The sequence below is a fragment of the Emydura macquarii genome, unplaced genomic scaffold (assembly GCF_026122565.2).
Source record: "Emydura macquarii macquarii isolate MOO-44397 ecotype Brisbane River unplaced genomic scaffold, CSIRO-AGI_Emac_v2 contig_1253, whole genome shotgun sequence".
NCBI lineage: Eukaryota > Metazoa > Chordata > Testudines > Chelidae > Emydura > Emydura macquarii.
The window spans coordinates 82,488,084-82,506,001 of record NW_027131390.1 but is presented as its reverse complement, the minus strand read 5'-3'; the positions used below and the strand labels follow the sequence as shown (position 1 = coordinate 82,506,001).

The following is a 17,918-nucleotide window of genomic DNA, read 5'->3' as shown; positions in this document are numbered from 1 at the left end:
ATTGGCAGAGACATTGGGAATTTTTCATCTCCCACTTCAGCATGATATGTGAATTACTTGCTAGAAGTAATATCTATTTCAGGGCCCCCACATTGGAGTGGAAAAAGAGGACACTTCCCTGGGGCCTGGAGGCCCTGGGCGGCCCGGCCCAGGCTGCAATCCCCATTACCATGAGGAAAAAATTGAGGCTAAATTGTGAATGGTACCTGGGGATATTTATAGAAACTTATTTCCCTGTATCTGTTGTCCAGATCTTGTGAGATTTGCCGGAGCCATTCAGAAGCAGTGTTAGAGCAGTCTCAAGCAACATTCTGAACAGTGAGTTCTGACCTACTGGCTCAGCACAGGCCCCTCTCTAGAATAGAGTGTGTGCTTGTGTGCTCAAACTAGGACATGTAGTTTGAGAGAGAGAGATTTGTGCTCCTCTCTGTGACATGGTCTATCATATCATATCAAGATCAAGAACATTCCTGGAGTTCCTTGTGCATGGGCAGGAGGGAGGGACAGCTGGTGGGAGGGGCAAAGCAAAGCACCATAAGAAAGTGGGAGCCAGTGCTGCTGTTGCTTCTGGTAGGATTTGCTGGCCCAAAATATATGTGAGTAAGTGTCTAATTCACTCAGTCACACAACAACCCGTACTGCCATGTCTGGTGGTGGCTATAAATACAAATCAGGCAGCCAAATGCGTAAGGAGGTAAAAGAAAGGGAACTAAAAGAAGCTAAAGGACACCAATCTATCCTCCAGTTTTTCAAATCAGACAAGGCCTTTCTGCAGTCAGGCAATATACTAACTAGGGAAGCAGATGAACAAAATCAAGATGAAAATGATTTCAATATAGAGACTGTGTATGTGGCACTGGCAGCAATTGATGACCAAGAAAAGCTGCCAGAACATGCATTATGTGACTCCAATCTAATGCTTGAAGATAGTCAGGTAGTATCACCATTAGCACCACCACATTCAGAAGGTTTACAAGAAGCAGGACAGAGTAGTGCTACACTATCTGATTCTTGTCTTTTTAAAGATCCAGGTTTGTGGCCTGAAAAGCCACAAAGCTTGTGGCCTGAAAAGAATGGTTAAACCACCTAGCTATCTTGTCTATTGAGTGTGAACTTGCAAGAGAAATTGACTTTGGGGGGCTAATTCATGATTTTGCAATGAAAAAGGCCAGAAAAATAAAGCTTTAAAGTTTATTGGCCTAATTTATAAAATGTTTGTAGTCATGTTGATCCATTAAAATAAAAAAATCAAGACATTGACAAGTTATAATAACTTTAATGACCAAAAAGTTACAAAAGAGTCAGAAAACTTGTAGGACTCTCAGGCTGGGTGTTATGTTAAACAAAAATAGCAATGGGGGCCATTTTTCAGAAATGTAACTGTAAATGTAGAATATGTAACAGTAATTTCAGAATTCAAACTTTTTTCCTGGCTCATAAGATTGTATGTATGGGATGAGGGATTGTGGTAAGTGTGTGAGATGGCCCATGTTACAAGTTTATTCTGGGCCTGAAAAAATTATGCTTGGGCCCTGCTCAGTTTAGTTGGATCTACACCGGAGGTTCTGTCAGCTCAGTTTTTTGGCTCAATCCTAGACAAATTGGAGGATTGGGCCAAAAGAAATCTGATGAGATTCAACAAGGACAAGTGCAGAGTCCTGCACTTAGAACAGAAGAATCCCATGCATTGCTACAGGCTGGGGACCGACTGGCTAAGCAGCAGTTCTGCAGAAAAGGACCTGTGGGTTACAGTGGACAAGAAACTGGATATAGGTCAACAGTGTGCCCTTGTCGCCAAGAAAGCTAACGTCATATTGGGTTGCCTCGATCTGCTGGTATTGCTTCTATTAATGCAAGTGATTATTTCCCTCTATTCAGCACTGGTGAGGCCACATTTGGAGTATTGTGTCCAGTTTTGGGCCCCTCACTACAGAGAGGATGTGGACAAATTGGGGAGAGTCTAGCGGAGGGCATTGAAAATGATTAGGGGGCTGGAGCACATGATTTGTGAGGAGAAGCTGAGGGAACTGGGCTTATTTAGTCTGCAGAAGAGAAGAGCAAGGGGGGATTTGATACCAGCCTACAACTACCTGAAAAGTGGTTCCAGGGAGGATGGAGCTAGACTGTTCTGAGTGGTGGCAGATAGCACAGCAAGGAGCAATGGTCTCAAGATGCAGTGAGGGAGGTCCAGGTTGGATATTAGGAAAAACTTTTTCGCTAGGAGGGTGGTGAAGCATTGGTATGGGTTACCTAGGGAGGTGGTGGAATCTTTATCGTTAGAGGTTTTTAAGCTGAGGTTTGACAAAGCCCTGGTTGGGATGATATAGCTGAGGTTAGTCTTGCTTTGAGCAGGGGGTTAGACTAGATGACCTCCTGAGGTCCCTTCCAACCCTAATCTTCTATGATTCCATGAATTATGTCACCTAAAGGATGTGAATTTTTCACACTTCTTGTTGACATACCTGTACCAGCACAACTTTGTAGTGTAGACCAGTCGTTAATTTAATTCAGGTTATTGGAATATAGGAGTAACTTGGTGAAATTTAATGGTCTGTGATATACAGGAGGTCACATTACCATCTGGGTGCCCAAGTTACGGCCCACAGGCTGTACACAGCCCATCAGAGCATTTCATAAGGCCCGTAGCCTGTTTCAACACAATATACTAACAACCAATTCATTAGCATTTTGTCTCCATGTTTACATTATTTTAGTTACACAAGTATGTAAATAGACAATACTGTACATAGGTTGTTTCCATCTAAATACATACAAAATGAGTGGAATTCAAAATATAAATCAATACAGATGACTAAATCTTATTAAAATATTTAGAATCAGTTTGGCCCCCACAAGGCTGTACTTAGGTTTATGTGGCCTTCCTGTGTAATAAGGTTGGGCATCACTGATTTTGTTCCTTCTGACCTTACGCTCTATAAAATCTGTCTTGCAGACATTAATGTAAAGGGATTAACTACCCATCATTCACTGAAAGTTGATGGACAAATCTAAAACTTTACATAAAAAGTGGGCTGCTGGGTTATTACGTTTTCTGGTACATGCAGAAAATGTTAGTTTTTCTCCTCAAGCAGTTTCTGGGCATTACAGTTATATTCCTGTCCCCAGTTTGAAATATGTTGTTCATGTCCTGCAGGAGAGAGAAAATAATTAAAGTACATGTATAGCTTTACTAATGTGAGTAATCTCACTGACTTCACTTGCTCACTTATGTGAGTAGAGTTATATATGTGCTTAAGTTGTAGTAGGATCAGTGGGACTCATGCTGTCTCTTCCTAAGTGTTTGTACAGTGCTTAATATAGTATAATCGGGCCTCTGTATGCCACCTCATTATAAATAGTTTATACAAATAATTATGGTGAAGAGAGGTGGAAGGCAAATGGACTAGGAAGAGCAGTATATTGGAACATTCCTTCTTAGATTACACTGTTAAGGTGGATATCCAAGTTTCGCACAAAATACAGTATAGTGGTAAAATGCTTACGCTTGATGAGGGTAGAAAAACAGACAATTGTCTTTACATTTAAATGTTACTGGATGAATTTTAAAAAAAATCAGACTATTTTACCCCTTCCCACTGCTTCATTGTTAAGTATTTAATATTTAATAACATAATTAGCACAATAAATCAGTAACAAATGTGTATGCACTGTATCTGAAATATTATTGCTAACAAATATTATTTGTTAAAGTGGAACTGAGGCCCCTGCTCGCACAACAGTACCAATACCCTTCTAGAATGTGTGACTACAAACTCAAATATTAAAAAACAAGGAAATGCCAAATTAAGGTCTCTGTGCATCTCCTCAAAGGATGTAATGATTTTAAAAAAAGAAATCAAATCACAAACTTAAGAAGTGAATAACTGAGATGCTTTTTCAAACACTTGACAAACTTTTGAGTTAAGTGGAACTGTGCTTATTTGCTCATCTACCCTAGTGAGGATCTAGCCCAGTGTGTTTCAGCACTATATTGCCTCTTACTCCATGGTTTTATGGCCAGTTAAGAGTTGAAATTTTCTCTTTTTAGCATTTTTTTAATAGGTCCATTTAAGCAATTACATTCTGTGAAGGCAATAGTTCTATTCATATTCCATTTCTAACGTAAATGCTGAAATTTTGTTATATACTTTTATATTATTCATGAGAGCCTGAATGAGTGTGAATAGTTTTGTCTTGATGGCTTTTAGTCCCAATGATTGGAGGTAGGGTAGGGTATGTGACTCATATCCCAATGAGGTGTCTAAAAATATTTGAATCAATATATTTGAATTATGAGAGCCAGGTTATATTTTTGAAAGCCAAGTTTAAAACCAACTCATTAAGTGTTTAGGAAAATAATTATATGTAGTGTTTTGTCTCTAGGACTGGGAAGTAGAAAGAGCGTATATAATAGATTTTGTGGATCTTTTAAAGGGCCTGTGTAATTCCATATTGGCACTTTTAGTTAGCCTGCTTCAACACTGGGTTTCAGCCAGTGCAACAGCAGGCTTGGTGCTTAAAGAATACAGAAAGGCTACTTGGAAAATGGGCCCACTCCAGTAGCAGGTTATTGTGTAGATTGGTGCCAGCTGAAGAGTCTCTACCTGTACAATTTATTGAGCAAAGGTGGCTAGAGTGGAAGATAGACTGGAGGGAGAGAATTGTGAACAGTCATAAGAAGAAATTGAAGATAAACATGGAAAGCTTAGATGAAGAATGGAAGACTCAAATCTAAGAAAGATTGAAATGGTGCTAAATGAAATATGTAAATACTTTGTGGAGCTCACAGCCACCCCCATTTTAGTCTCAGTCAGGGGCATTTGCCTGACAGTAATTGAGGTGCTGTGGTGCTCCACCACACTCATTACCGACCCTGAAAAATCAAATAGTAATGATCACAAAAAAAACCCCAGCTTCCATCTCCAGATTCCTTTCATGCGAGGCTGTGGCCACAGTACTTCCAGAACTTTACCACCACTGTGGTGGGTTGCTGCAACTCTCAGGCTAGACTGCAGCAGCCAGTCTAAGTAGGTGAAACTGAAGGGAATATGTTGTTGTGCCACTGTTCCATAACCTGCACTTCCTTCCTCTGGACAACCAGATTCACTTCAGAGTTGTGGTACCATTTAAAAGCCCTCAGTGGGGTAGTTTCATTTTATTTCAAATATTTTCTTTCCTTTGGTGATCCACCATGGTTACTGTGGTCATCTGGCCTGCTGTGTGTTTAGATCCAGACTCAAGTGAGCAGACATAGAATCTTCTCAATTGCAGAACCAAAGCTCTGAAACATACTTCTTGAACTGAAGAACAGTCTTCAGGACATACTGTAAGCCTCATCACCCTGTCATAGAATTCCCCAAAGAGCTAAAGGAGAAGAAAATCTGCCATAGACCCCAGAAGTAGTAGTTCATGACTAAAAATGGGAGCAGGATAGAAATGACATGCTCCAGGTTAACTCCCTATGGTTACTTCTAGAGCAGGACACAACTGATTGCCCTTTGGGCACAACCTGCTGTGCTTTTATAATTCTGTGTAGAGTTTAGAAACTGAAGTGATAACCACTTTGGAAATAAAGAAATAGATGGAAAGAAACACACTTTAGAGATGAAAAATTCTATTGTATTTTCCTCTCAGGAAGGATGAACTGAAAAAAGAGGTATTGAGAGTCCACTTTAATCTCCACCAGCAAAGAGAAGACTTTCTATGTTGACTGAGGAGCTCAGCGGACTGATGACTTGAGACAGTTCATGAAGGGTGCATGCCAGTGCTCTGTTTACTAAATACAGTACTGTTTTTTTTTCTTTTTCTGGAAAATGAGTTTTTCACATGCATCCTCCCTTCCCCACTTTTTTGTGCAAAAATCAGTTTAGGCTTATTTTAAAGTCCTATTTAGGAAGCACGAAATTCAGAAGGAATTTCTAGAGGACTAGATATGATTATTCTAATAAAGTGTTTTGAAAGTGACAGAGCTGTGTAGAAAGGATGTTTGTTTGTACCTTTGAAATTAGCTAATGTGCTTTTCATAGAGTTGTAGTATTGCACTTAATACAAGTGAAAGTATTTCTCGTGTTTTTGTCTTATCATTTTTCCTTTACTTGTGGTTCTTGCTTATTGTTTTCTCTCTTCTACGTTAAATTGGTGAGATTCAAAGAAAAACCTATTGCAATTTATCCGTTAATCTTCTACATCTACTAATCTGGAACCCTCTTCTACATAGTGATTAGTCTTAATTTAGGATCACAAAGCTTTTCAGGATATGAAAGAAGATTTTAGAAGAACAGCATCTATGTGTACTGCAGCATCTTGGAATACAGCTACCTTTCCTGTAATAGTTTGGCAGAAGGACTATCAGGCTGTCAAACTGAATGCAGTAGATGCAGAAGGCAATGATTTATATATACAGAAACATCCCTTTTTATGATACTACAGACAGTCATGCAGGCTATTTGTCTAGTCTGGAGATAGAGAAATGTTGTTTTGAGGTACATCAGAAAAACATTTTCTCATCTAGAGTCACATACTTTTTCTTTTGCTCTGTTTCTTTTTGCTTTACTGGGCTGTTACATGTAGCTTCTGTAGATGGAAAATAGATTTAACATTTCTTTAGAAGTTTGTCTGGGTCTCTGTGGTTTATCATGTACAGATAGATCCTGTTGCACTTGACCACTTTGGAAAGTTTTTAAAATAGGGTGGAGGGAGAAAGAGTTGACAGTAAGACTGTCTAGAAAGTTACCAAGGTGCTGTAGAAGAATTCTCAGGATGCTGTGTCACAGATTCCAAGGGCAGAAGGGACTATTGTCTAGTCAGACCTCTCGTATAACACAGGCCAGAGAACTCCAAAATATTTTCTAGAGCAGATTTTTTTAGAAAACATCCAATCTTGATTTCAAAGCTTCCAGTGATGTACAATCCACTATGACACTTGGTAAATTGTTTCAATGGTTAATTACATTCACTGTCAAAAATTTACATCTTATTTCCAGTCTGAATTTGTGTTGCTTCAGCTTCCAGCCATTGGATTGTGTTATACCTTTCTCGGCTACATTGAAGAGTCCTTTATCAAATATTTAATTGTTCCCTAAGTAGATACTTTAGACTTTAATCATGTCACCCTTTAACCTCTTTACATTAGATAGATGGAGCTCTTTGAGTCAGTCCCATAAGGCACATTTTATAATCCCTTTAATAATTCTTTTGGCTCTTCTCTGAACCCTCTCCATTTTATCAATATCCTTCTTGAAGTGTGGGCACCAGAGCTGGACACAGTATTCCAGCAGCAGTTGCAGCACTGTCAAATACAGACATAGAATAACCTTTCTACTCTGATTCAAGATTCCCCTGACTCCAATCAGGACCGGCGAAAGATGTTCTTGTTGCAAATGGCCGCAAATTTGTCAGGTCTTATCCACTATTCAGATTCAACCTGTAAAAAATCCCAGGATTTCTCAATGCCACATTTCCATCTGCAAAAGATATAATGCACAGAGGTACTATTGTGAGTGTATTCATAAGATAAATGAAAACTTGTATACTGAATTCACTCCCCCTGATCCATGCAACTTACAAGCACTACATTCTTGCTTCTCCTTGGGATTCATAGAGCCTGGCAGCAGTCCCAGCCATGGTGAGTACTGCTTGGGAGAGAGAGAATAAATTGGGACAATGGGGGAGGAATGTGTAGCTCACAGGCATGAGTATATGCAGGTAGTATATGCAGTATATGAATACTGGCACTATTTTCCATAGGAAGTGGTGATTTTAGCTGATATCTCACTCCTGAGGGTAATAGAGGCTGAAAGGGAATAGCTTCTATGCACATCTGGCTGCAGATCGGGTCCATGTACTTCTAGCTTGTGTGCTGCAATGGTGCCTGCTGAAGTAATTGCTGAGTGGCATAGGAAAGTGTCCTACCGTGGCAGAAGAAATAAGGCAGCCCTCCCCAGAAACTTTGAGCAGAGGATTGCAGACTACCTTCATGAAAGTTTCCTTGAGATCACTATGGAGGGTTCACAGAACATCCCAGTGCACATAAACAAATTGTTCTGCATGGCTCTCTCTGCCTAACAGCATAGGGGAATGAAAAGGACAGTGACTCAACCTCTGTTGGTTATTTCACTTCCTCTTCTAGCATGATTAAAAAAGAGTAAATGAACATGTCTCTGCAATATCAAAGAAAACTGTATACTTATCAGAGGTTCCTTCCCCTGCATCAGGCTCACCCATGTTGAACTGTAGGGACTGGCCTGACTTCTCTGGAGTCAAAAACAGGTCCTGGCTCACTGCGCCACTGGATTCCCCTGGTCACCTGTCCCTCCTTTTCCTCATCCAATAGCTCGTCCTCACAGTTCACTCCAAAGGCCTATGACTCCATCTCCCATGACATATCCACGGGGTTCTTGGTAATGCTGTTGGGGTCTCCACCAAGGATGGCATGCAGCTCTTTGTAAAAACGGCATGTCTGTGGCTTTGCACCACAGTTAGTTTCTCTTGTCTTCTGATAGATGCCTGTTTCAGCTCTTTGGGTTTCACATGGTACTGCTGCAGGCCCCTCTTCTAGCCCTTCTCCTCCATGTCCTGAGCAATCTGCTCATAGATATTGACGTTTCTATGGCTGTATCTGAGTTGTGCCTGCACAGCCTCTTCTTCCCACAGACTCAGGAGAACCACCACCTCCTGTGTACTCCAGGCAGGAGCAGATCTGCAGCATGGAGCTGGCATGGTCAGTTGGGTAGTTGCTAGGTGAGCTCTCAACACCAAGCAAACAGGAAATGGAATTTCAAAAATTCATGGGACTTATTAAAAGGCGAGGGGTGTGTATCTGTGTACCTGCTCACCGGACAGCGGAGTTGAAAATGGTGACCACAGTGGGGCATTGTGGGAGACCTCTTGGAGACCACTAAAGTCAACGTAAGTAAAGCAGTGTCCACACTGACAATGCGTCAACCTAACTATGTTGACCTAGGTGATATGCCTCTCCTGAAGGTGGAGTTATTAAGTTGATATATGGGCGAGTTACATCAACGGAAGCGACATTTTAGTGTAGATGCTTAAAGAGTTAGGTCAATCTAAACTGCCTTGCATTGACATAACACTGTACTGTAGACCATGCTTAGTCCCAAATGAGATTTCTCTCCTCCTCTCTATGTGAGTAGTAGAGAGCATTCTCTCAGAAGAAAGATTCTCAGGGTTCTACTCCCATCTTTATCATTCAGAATCATATAGGGGAACTCTGAGCCATTCTAGACCTCAAAAGGCTCAACCAGTGGATAAAGAAAAAGAAGTTCTGAATGGATACCCTAACCTTTATGTTGTCAGCTTACCCTCCCCCACAGTCCCGTGCTGGGAGGTTGCCTGGGCTCGGGCTCTCCTCCCCTTCAATCTCTCAACTAGAGGCGGTGGTGGGGCTCCAGTTGTTAAATGAAGGGCTCTGGCTGTCAGCTGCGGTGTGGTGGGTCTCCGGATGTCAGCCTTAAGGTGGCAGCAGCAGTGCAGAAGTAAGGGTGGCAATGGGGCACCAAGTCTGCTGTGAAAAGTGCTATTGACAAATACCACTTTTCACGTTATCACCCTTACTTCTGCTCTGCTGCTGGTGCAGCGCTGCCTTTGGAGCTGGGCTTCCTGCCAGTAGCCTCTGCTCTCCGATCTGCCTTCAAAGCTGTGCAGTGGTATATATAAGTTTATGGGGGGTGAGGGGAAGGAGAAGTGGGATAAAGGATCACAGACACAAAGAAGGGGGCACGATAAAATAAATTTGAGAACCACTGCAGTAGAGCATTTTAATTCCTCTTGATTTTTTTTTCTGGCACTGAGGTGCCATTCAATGGATTTCATGCTCAGCTGTCTTATTTGAAATGTCCTCATACAGCTTGGTATTTCAATTCTTGCTTTCTAAATTGTGGGCCCTGGAAGCATCACACCAAAGATCCACTAGTACCTTGATATCTGTCTCTGGTCAGCTGGCAGCACATTGAGATTATATCTTGAGAGTTATCCTCAAAAAAAGAGGTGTATAGCTGCAGCTGCTGTTACTTAATGTTGTGTGCAAAAGGAGGGAAAGAATTCTGATCAGGCCTATCTGCAGTGTTTGGTGACTTCCAGTCAGGAAACAAATTAGGAGATGTCAAGTAAAGAGCATGGGGTCCTTGGTGTTGTAGGACTAGCAGCCTTTTTTTCTGGATGCAGGCTAGCACCGTGCTATGGATAGGTAGCGTTAGCAGCTGATGAGGAAGGCTCACAAGTCTGCCCTATGCCCCAGTCATGTGAACCAACTTGTGTTACTATACTACTACACACAAGTGATGGGTTTTTGTGTGTCGATAGGGGTTGACAAGAGGATGGAACTGCAAGGGCCTGAGAAATTGTGGCCATTGATGACAAGATATATCTAATATCGCTCATGGTGGCAATCCTTGAGGAAACAGGACAAACTGTATAGTCAGTGAGCAATAAAGTAAAATAGCAGCAGAGCTGAAAACTGGGTCACTGATAGATAAAATAAATACAGAAAATCTGGGAAACCAAATCTAAAACCAGGCTGGTGGAAAAAGTGCTGTTGCAGTGCTTTCTTCTCGCTAACATGAGAGTCACAGGCAGACTTTTCTCAGGATTTCTCATCTTTTCCCTCTTTCATTGTATTTTAAAACTGCTCCAGGGTCTAATTCTTCTCCCCAATAGCTGAAGTGGCATATTGGAAGCCTCTTGTCTTTCTAAGTCTGAAGTCAGCAATCTGTTATTGAATTGAGGCATAGCTTTCATATGTGTCAGTGAAGTGATGGGAAGGTGAAGTAAGCTCATAGGCAAGGTTAATACAGTTAGGTTGTTGAGTGAGGAAAAACACAGAATTCCAGCATGAGATATTACTTTAATTTCTGTGAAAGTATCAATCTTACTATCTGATTTTGAGAAACATCAGCAAAATGTAAATATTTGACTTTACTAATGAGTTTATTTGTAGCTTCCTGAGAGGTCATTTTTCTTCTTAGTTACTAATACCCATTTTACAGCAGTGGGTTTGTTTTGGTTTTGACAGAATGTTATATGCAGTTATAGAAGTGCATTAGCTATTTCTGGTTTTTAGTGCATGAAGTTTTTTTCTGTGTGTCTAGCAGTTTTTGTTCATTGAATGAGGAATAAAGGATATAGCTCATCAGATGATATGGTTTTTTTTGTTTTTGTTTTTTTAATGAAAAACAAATCCTTTTTTTCAGTTACCCATTTGTTCCTGAAAAATGTGGGATTGACAGCTCTAGAAATAGGTCCTCCATTTATCTATCATATATTAAAGGAATATGGCAACTTGAAATCTAATCAGTTTCAAAAAATGAATTTAAGTTACACCTACCCCTCACTGCCTTGGCCAGTTACACTTTTTCTGCTTTTAAAATGTTTTTGTCTTTCCTTTTGCTGTGTGAAAGATATGCTCAAGTAGGGGTAATTCATTTGACTTAACCATACAAGGGAAGCTATGAAACTGACTACACATAAGGAATGAAATGCTGGTCCCATTGAAGTCAATAAGAGTTGTCACTGACTTCAGTGAGACCAGAATTTTGCCCAAATGCTTTTGCGTTCTGTGGCTGTGCCTTAACCAGACTATCAGTAGCTCTGCCTTACTATCTTGTATGACATTATAAAGCTTTACTGAAATGTGTTACAAAGCTTTGATATTTCTTATGACCATATAGTAGCTTAAAGTAGTTCTGTTACTTGCTGGCTTCTGCTCGTATTGCTCATGGTTTTATGTTTATGAATCCTGCTTGTGCTGTTTCCCAAATTAAACCGTCTTCTTTCTACACTCAGACTCTGTGCTTGAAAGAGGGCAAGTATTGCCTTTTGAGGTGTCCAGGGAGGTGGTGTATAATTTCCCAGGTGGCGGGGTGGGGGCTCGAATCAGTTTTGTGGTGTATTGTTTAAAGGAACCCTTAGATGTTGAACCTGGCCCTTGCTGCTGCCGACTCCCAACTGGCACAAGGGTTACATTTGGTGGGCTCATCCAGGATCCCTGGGTCAGTACCCCTTGCAAGCACATCCTGAATGATCCATTATATTGGGAAAACCATTTTGTTATATTTTGAGGAAATCACAATTTGTATGATGGCTAATATCCCGGGTTTGTTGGGTCTTGACTCAGCAGCCCCAAACTGGGAATCTGCAGCCTGGGTCGATGAGTGGGCAAAGACTCTTGGGCAAGCATTGGAAAAGGTGGTGCTGTTTCATTCTACGGCAAGCTCCTATTGTAAGTTATTTGCTGGAGATCCAATCCCAATACTTAGGGAAGGGGAGTTTGAACCCTGGTTGGAACACAGCACTGATACTGCAGTAGTGGGCAGTATCAAATGGAGAAAAGTGAAGATGTTTACTAGAGAGCCTCAGGGGCCCAGCGTTAGATGCGATTCACATTCCGAAGCTCTCTAACCCTGAGGCCAGTGTGAAGGACTGCCTAAAGGCCCTCAATCACACCAGATTTGGCTTGTACCTTTTTTTGGTAAAGGATGATATGATTAAAGTATAACATAGAAGAAATTTTAAAGGAGGACAAAGTTCTGGCTTCTTAAACTTTTTAATAATAGCCAATTCTGAAAGACATGGATTGAAAGTGACAGGGGAGGGGAGAAAGGTTATAGTGTACAAGTATTGTTGTAGACTGAATTTCTTAACACAAGGTTACTGAAATCCATTTGCTAAAGGCATCAGTGGAAGCAAGTAGCTTGATGAAGAAATGGCCAGTATAGTCTTTTACTGGGGAATAGTTTTATTTTGTTGGATTGAAGTGGTAACAGCTGCTGTTCTTCTGGGCTAAATGCGGTCTCTGATAAATTGCATTGTCTTGAGCTGTCCCTTGAATGTTCTTGTATTTGCATGGGATGTGGGTATCAGAGGCCTGGTAAAGCTTAGCCTTCCTGAACAGTCAGATGTAGCCCTACTCATATACCCTGAGGCCCAACCCCCTCCTGCTGCATCTCGCTCTTCTCCCAGAGCCCCTGCCCAGGCAGGTGGGTGCTGGTCTAAACTGGAGACTTTTGTCAGTATAGTAGCGTCATTTTGGGGTGTGGCTTTTTTTTTTTTTTTTTTTTTTTTTTTTTTTTTTGGGCTATGTTCTGTACTGACAAATTGTAATATAGATGCAATTATACTGGAATAAAAGTGATTTTGCTGTTTATAGCTTATTTCACTAGGAGAACTAGTTTGTTTTATACCAGCAAACCTTTTCTAGTGTAGACCTAATTTAAGATGAGAGCAAGAGATAGTCAGGAGACTGAGCGTATGTCTATACTGAATTTAAACACCCGTGCCTCACCCATGTCCACTGATTTGGGCTTGAGCTACTAGTCTTTAAAATTGTGGCGTGGATATTCAGGCTTGGGCTGGAGCTGAGGCTTTGGGAAGCTTACCCCTCGTGTGGTCCCAGAGCTCGGGCTCCAACCAGAGCCCAAACATGTACATTGCAGTTTTATAGCCCAGTAGCTCGAACCCGGTAAGCCTGAGTTAGCTGATGTGGGCTAGCCATGTGTGTTTCATCACAATGTAGACTGTAGCATTGGAACAGTTTTAATAGTTGGGGTGCTGAAAGCCATTGAACAAATTGTAAAGCCTGTATATGATGCAAACCACTTCAAGCATCAGGAGGTTGCCACACTCCAGCATCCCCAGTTCCAGCACCCCCCTCAGTGTAGACAAACCCCACAGGCTCTGTTCCCACCTCTGTTGGTGGCTTTGTGTGAACTGGGTGAATACGGGGTGTCACTAAATGTCTCTCTGGACCTATTCCTTTTCTGTAATGTGGAAATAATACCTTCCCTACTCAGACCCTTAGATGTAAGGTGGTATTATTAAAATCACAAACCAACTGATGCTGTGTGTTTCACATATCTAGTGCTCTTCATCCTCTTTCAAATGTTGTTGCCTACCTTTATACTAATATTGTTGTGAGAAGAACCTGCCATGATTGAATGGGTAAGAGAACGAATCAGGAATGGGCACTAGTCTGGCATTTTGGCTTTCAGCCACGGGATGTATTACAAATTTAACTATTTTGAGAGGCTGTAATCAGCCACAGAGTTTTCAGAGAAAAACCCTTGGTTGCTGAGTTCCCAGAAGGCAACTGGGAAACAGAGGAAAATAGTGTCTGTGTGAGGTAAGTTCTGAAGCAAGCAAGGAAGTGTGTGCTGCCCTCTGATTGACTGGCTGAAAGCCACCTTAGCACTTTTACAGGTCTGTAAAACTGATTGGAGGCAGACCAAGCCAGTTGAGGGAAATACAGAGAGTGATATGAGTTCCTGGACTGCAGGCCTAATCTATGTTGCCAGACTACTGTTACAGAGAATTGGAACTGATTGCTAAAGGTGATATTTACCAGGAAGCTGACCAAAAGGAGCTTTGGCTCATAAGACCCACATTTATATCTACAAATGCTTGTTCTCTGTTTGTGTGACCTTTGTGCAGCAATATACTACTTCTGCAAATAAAACAGCTTACCTGAAGGACTCTTTCAAGCCAAACACTTTCAAACTTCTTCAGAATGTCTCTTCCTCCCCTCCCCCTCTTCCAAAGATTATTTTATGTGGAGGCTGCGAAACTTGTGATGAAAGGAGAGTTTCCTAGAGTGATGCTGAGTATCTCAATTGGGAAAACAATAGGTGTCTTTTTTTTATTAACTGTTTCTATAAGTGGATGCAAAATTTTAAAATTGTTGTTTCACATGAATGGAAGTGATTTGTGTGAGGGAAATAGAGAATATGCAAAATGTAAATCTATACATTCAGCTGATTGTTTGTAAACTAACTATGGTGTTCTATGACAAAAGTGAAAGAAATTCCACCAACTGGATTAAAGATGCCATTTCAAGCTGAGTTAGAACTAGAGTATAATTTCTAGTACTTAAAGCATTTTTAAAGCTCTTTAGGTAAAAGAATGATACACAGGTTAAAACTTTATTATTGACCAAGTACAACCAAATGATTTTCAATTAATGTTTGTTGTGATTCAAGTTATTTGTTTGTTTATTTCTAATGAAAGGTGAAATTTTGACCATGTGTGGCTGGTTAAAGGTGGATGATTGTATATTTAGGGCAAATCATTGTTAACCCCTGAATGTAAAGCTTTGGTTTAAGCTATATTTCTTCTCAAAAGCTGTGTCCTTGTTGATTTCTCAACACTTCTGAAAATGGTTATTAATAATTTTGTATAATACTGTAATTTTGCATGTTCCTTTATAGGATGAAAAGATACATGGTCCTTGCCTTAAAGAGCTCACATTCTAAATTAATAGACAAAAGAAAGAAGATTGGTGGGGGATGAGGGAAGGATGTGGATAAATCAAACAAATAAAAATGTGAGTCTTCCTATAGTAAGCTAAGAATAAATTCTGATTAAAAAAAAAGGTGAAAGTAAGGCAAAATGGAAGAATTACTAACACAAAAGTGAAAGCTGATGGGGGAGGGGGAAATAGGAAGAAAAAGTAGACTTTGAGGAGTGAATTGAACAGGGGCTTCATTTCAGAAAAAATCAGGAATGGGGGGAGTTGTCAGTATATAGAACTTTCTTTGTTCCAAATAGCATGATGAATGAGAAGAACTAGGCAATAGCTTTTCTAATGACTGTATTCTAAGTCTGTGTGGGTGGGAGGTGAATTGTCCCCCTTGCTTCATACAAATTATATCCCTGGATTTGAAGGAAGATGGCTGATGTATAGGAAGAGGGATGTCCTTCCTGGTTTAGGGAGCAGCATGGTATGAAAGCAATTTTAAAAAAAATCTATCCTGACAAGTGTTTGGACACACATTCAAACATACCTTCCTCATTTGAAGCAACAACTGTTGTAGCTGAAAATATTTTTCAGTCTTTAAATTTAGTGGTTCACTGAATACAGTTTAATTATGGGAAGAAGAGAAATAAGATGGGCTTAAAAAAGGACAAGCTTCCATAGCCAGCAGGAAAACATTTCCTACTAATAGACCTGTTAAAATATTTTTAAAAAATAAGTACTCTGTCCTATATTGGTTTCAAGGCATAAGTCAGTGTGGACAAACAGCGTTGCTGTCTGTGTTAAATCTCTTTCCCAAAACTCACGTAGGGGCAGGAAGAATTGGAAGAAAAATCTTTCCGTGATGCTAAAAATCACTGCTTATGAAAATATTTGCAAAAAAAGTTTTCCTAACCATATACACAAATAGGCTTTTTAATAGTTTGCAGTTCCTTTTTAATAAATGTCTAAGATACTGCTTTGAAACTATCTCCTAAAGTTTATGCAGTTCAACTACTAATAAAATATAAACATTGTAAAATAACTGATTTCTTGGCCTTAGTAAAACAGTTCATATAATTATAGCGATTTGTTTCCATACCATAGCTTGCAAATCAATGGTAAATTTGCACTGCTTCTGTTTTGCTGGTGAGAATCCTGATCAGTCAAATCTCTGCTTCAGAATGTCATTAGTATATTAGAACTCTAACACAGTAATTTTGGAAATTGTTAAAATTGAAAGATCTTTCATTATCACTTATTTTAGTGGGGAGAGGAAGGGAAATGGACAGTATTGCTAAGTCTCTGTATTGTCTTTGTTATGGATTACTGTGGTACCCCAATGGATATTATCTGAATATCACTGCCCTGGTCTTCCAGCCAGGAACAGGAAGCTGGCATTTGTCCTTGTGGATCTTTTTATCATGGGGTGGAATGGGCCTTGATTTTTTGAAAGAAAGATCGGATAAACACAGACTTGGGAAACTCAAAACAGAATTGGGCAAAATTTTGCTGATTTAATGCCACATTACTCCTCACCTCCATCTTATTGAGGAAGTGAATATTCTTATCTCTGTCACAAACACACCAGATGTAAAGGTTTAGCATTTATTTTGTATTGATAGCTCAGGATTATATAATAACTTCAAATTCCAGATACGTATTGGGCTTCTGCATTCGTGGCAATACAAATTTGTACACCTGGCACACTCCCGAAGTAAAAAGTGAATTAAACAGTGTGTGACGTTTTCTGTTCTTTCATCTTTCCACAAGTGTCACCATCTTCATTTTGTCATTCACAATATTGTTGTCAGATGCAATAGGACCATGTTTTGTGATGAGGAAATACAAGTTTTCTACAACATGTTTTGCTTCCAGACAGGTTATTTAAAACAATTCTGTGAAAACCAAAAAGGTTAACTTTTGCTTTTATATTAAAAGATTGTGAAATAGGATCAAGGCTTTTTTATTCTTGTTGCTATATATCCTATAGGTCTGGTCCCATAGTTGGTAGGCAAGAATATTTTCGTTCCCTTATTCTACCTTTTTTAATTGGAATATGATACTGACTTGATTTAATATTTGGAGTCTTAAAAAAATAAAAAATGGCAGATGGGAGTCATGTACATTTCATTACAGTACAAATAGTTTCTGTAGTGTTTCTGTTCTAGTCTGTCCCTTAAGACTTTTCCCCCCTGCTTCTGCCAGTGAGAGACAGACATTCAGACACTCTCTTCTCTTCCCAAGCCCTTTAGTTAGTTTCTGTCTCTATTAAGGGTCAGGCCCTCCCTACGTGGAGACAAGAATCAATTTACTTCACATTTGAACCAAAATAACCAGGCTCTGCATCAGCCATGAGGATTGGTCAGCTTTTCCATGTAAAATACATTCAAAAGGCCTTTTGTTTCTTTTCAGTATGTATGCAACACATTGTGTCTTCTACCAGTAGACTATGGATCTGACTAGAACATGAATAAACTGGGGGAAAGGTACCGTTTTGAATCAGAGAAAAATCTCTTAGTTTCAAACACTCATTCTCTTTCAAGTAACCCTCTCAACTTGTCTAGTTCTAAGGAGTCGATCAATAAAACAAGGAAGACATTGACTTTTCTGACATTTACAAGGTTAGAAAAGTAGGAAATGCCAGCCCACTCTATTTTTTTGGGAGGTGAGAAAA

At 40.1% G+C, this 17,918-nt stretch overlaps 1 protein-coding gene across 4 annotated transcripts in view; it reads left to right on the top strand.

Annotated features, from left to right (window-relative positions):
* The window catches only part of TANC1 (tetratricopeptide repeat, ankyrin repeat and coiled-coil containing 1), a 210,061-nt gene that overhangs the window by 7,457 nt on the left and 184,686 nt on the right, over positions 1-17,918 (top strand). For 2 of the 4 annotated variants that reach the window (XM_067549416.1, XM_067549414.1), the window contains exon 1: positions 15,315-15,331. The exons of 1 other annotated variant lie outside the window; for it this stretch is intronic. In XM_067549416.1, coding sequence (XP_067405517.1) covers positions 15,330-15,331 — 2 coding nt within the window. In that variant the 5' untranslated portion in view covers positions 15,315-15,329. Of the gene's footprint in view, positions 1-15,289; positions 15,332-17,918 lie in introns of those variants that run through there. One more of the 4 variants, XM_067549412.1, reaches the window with a different exon arrangement.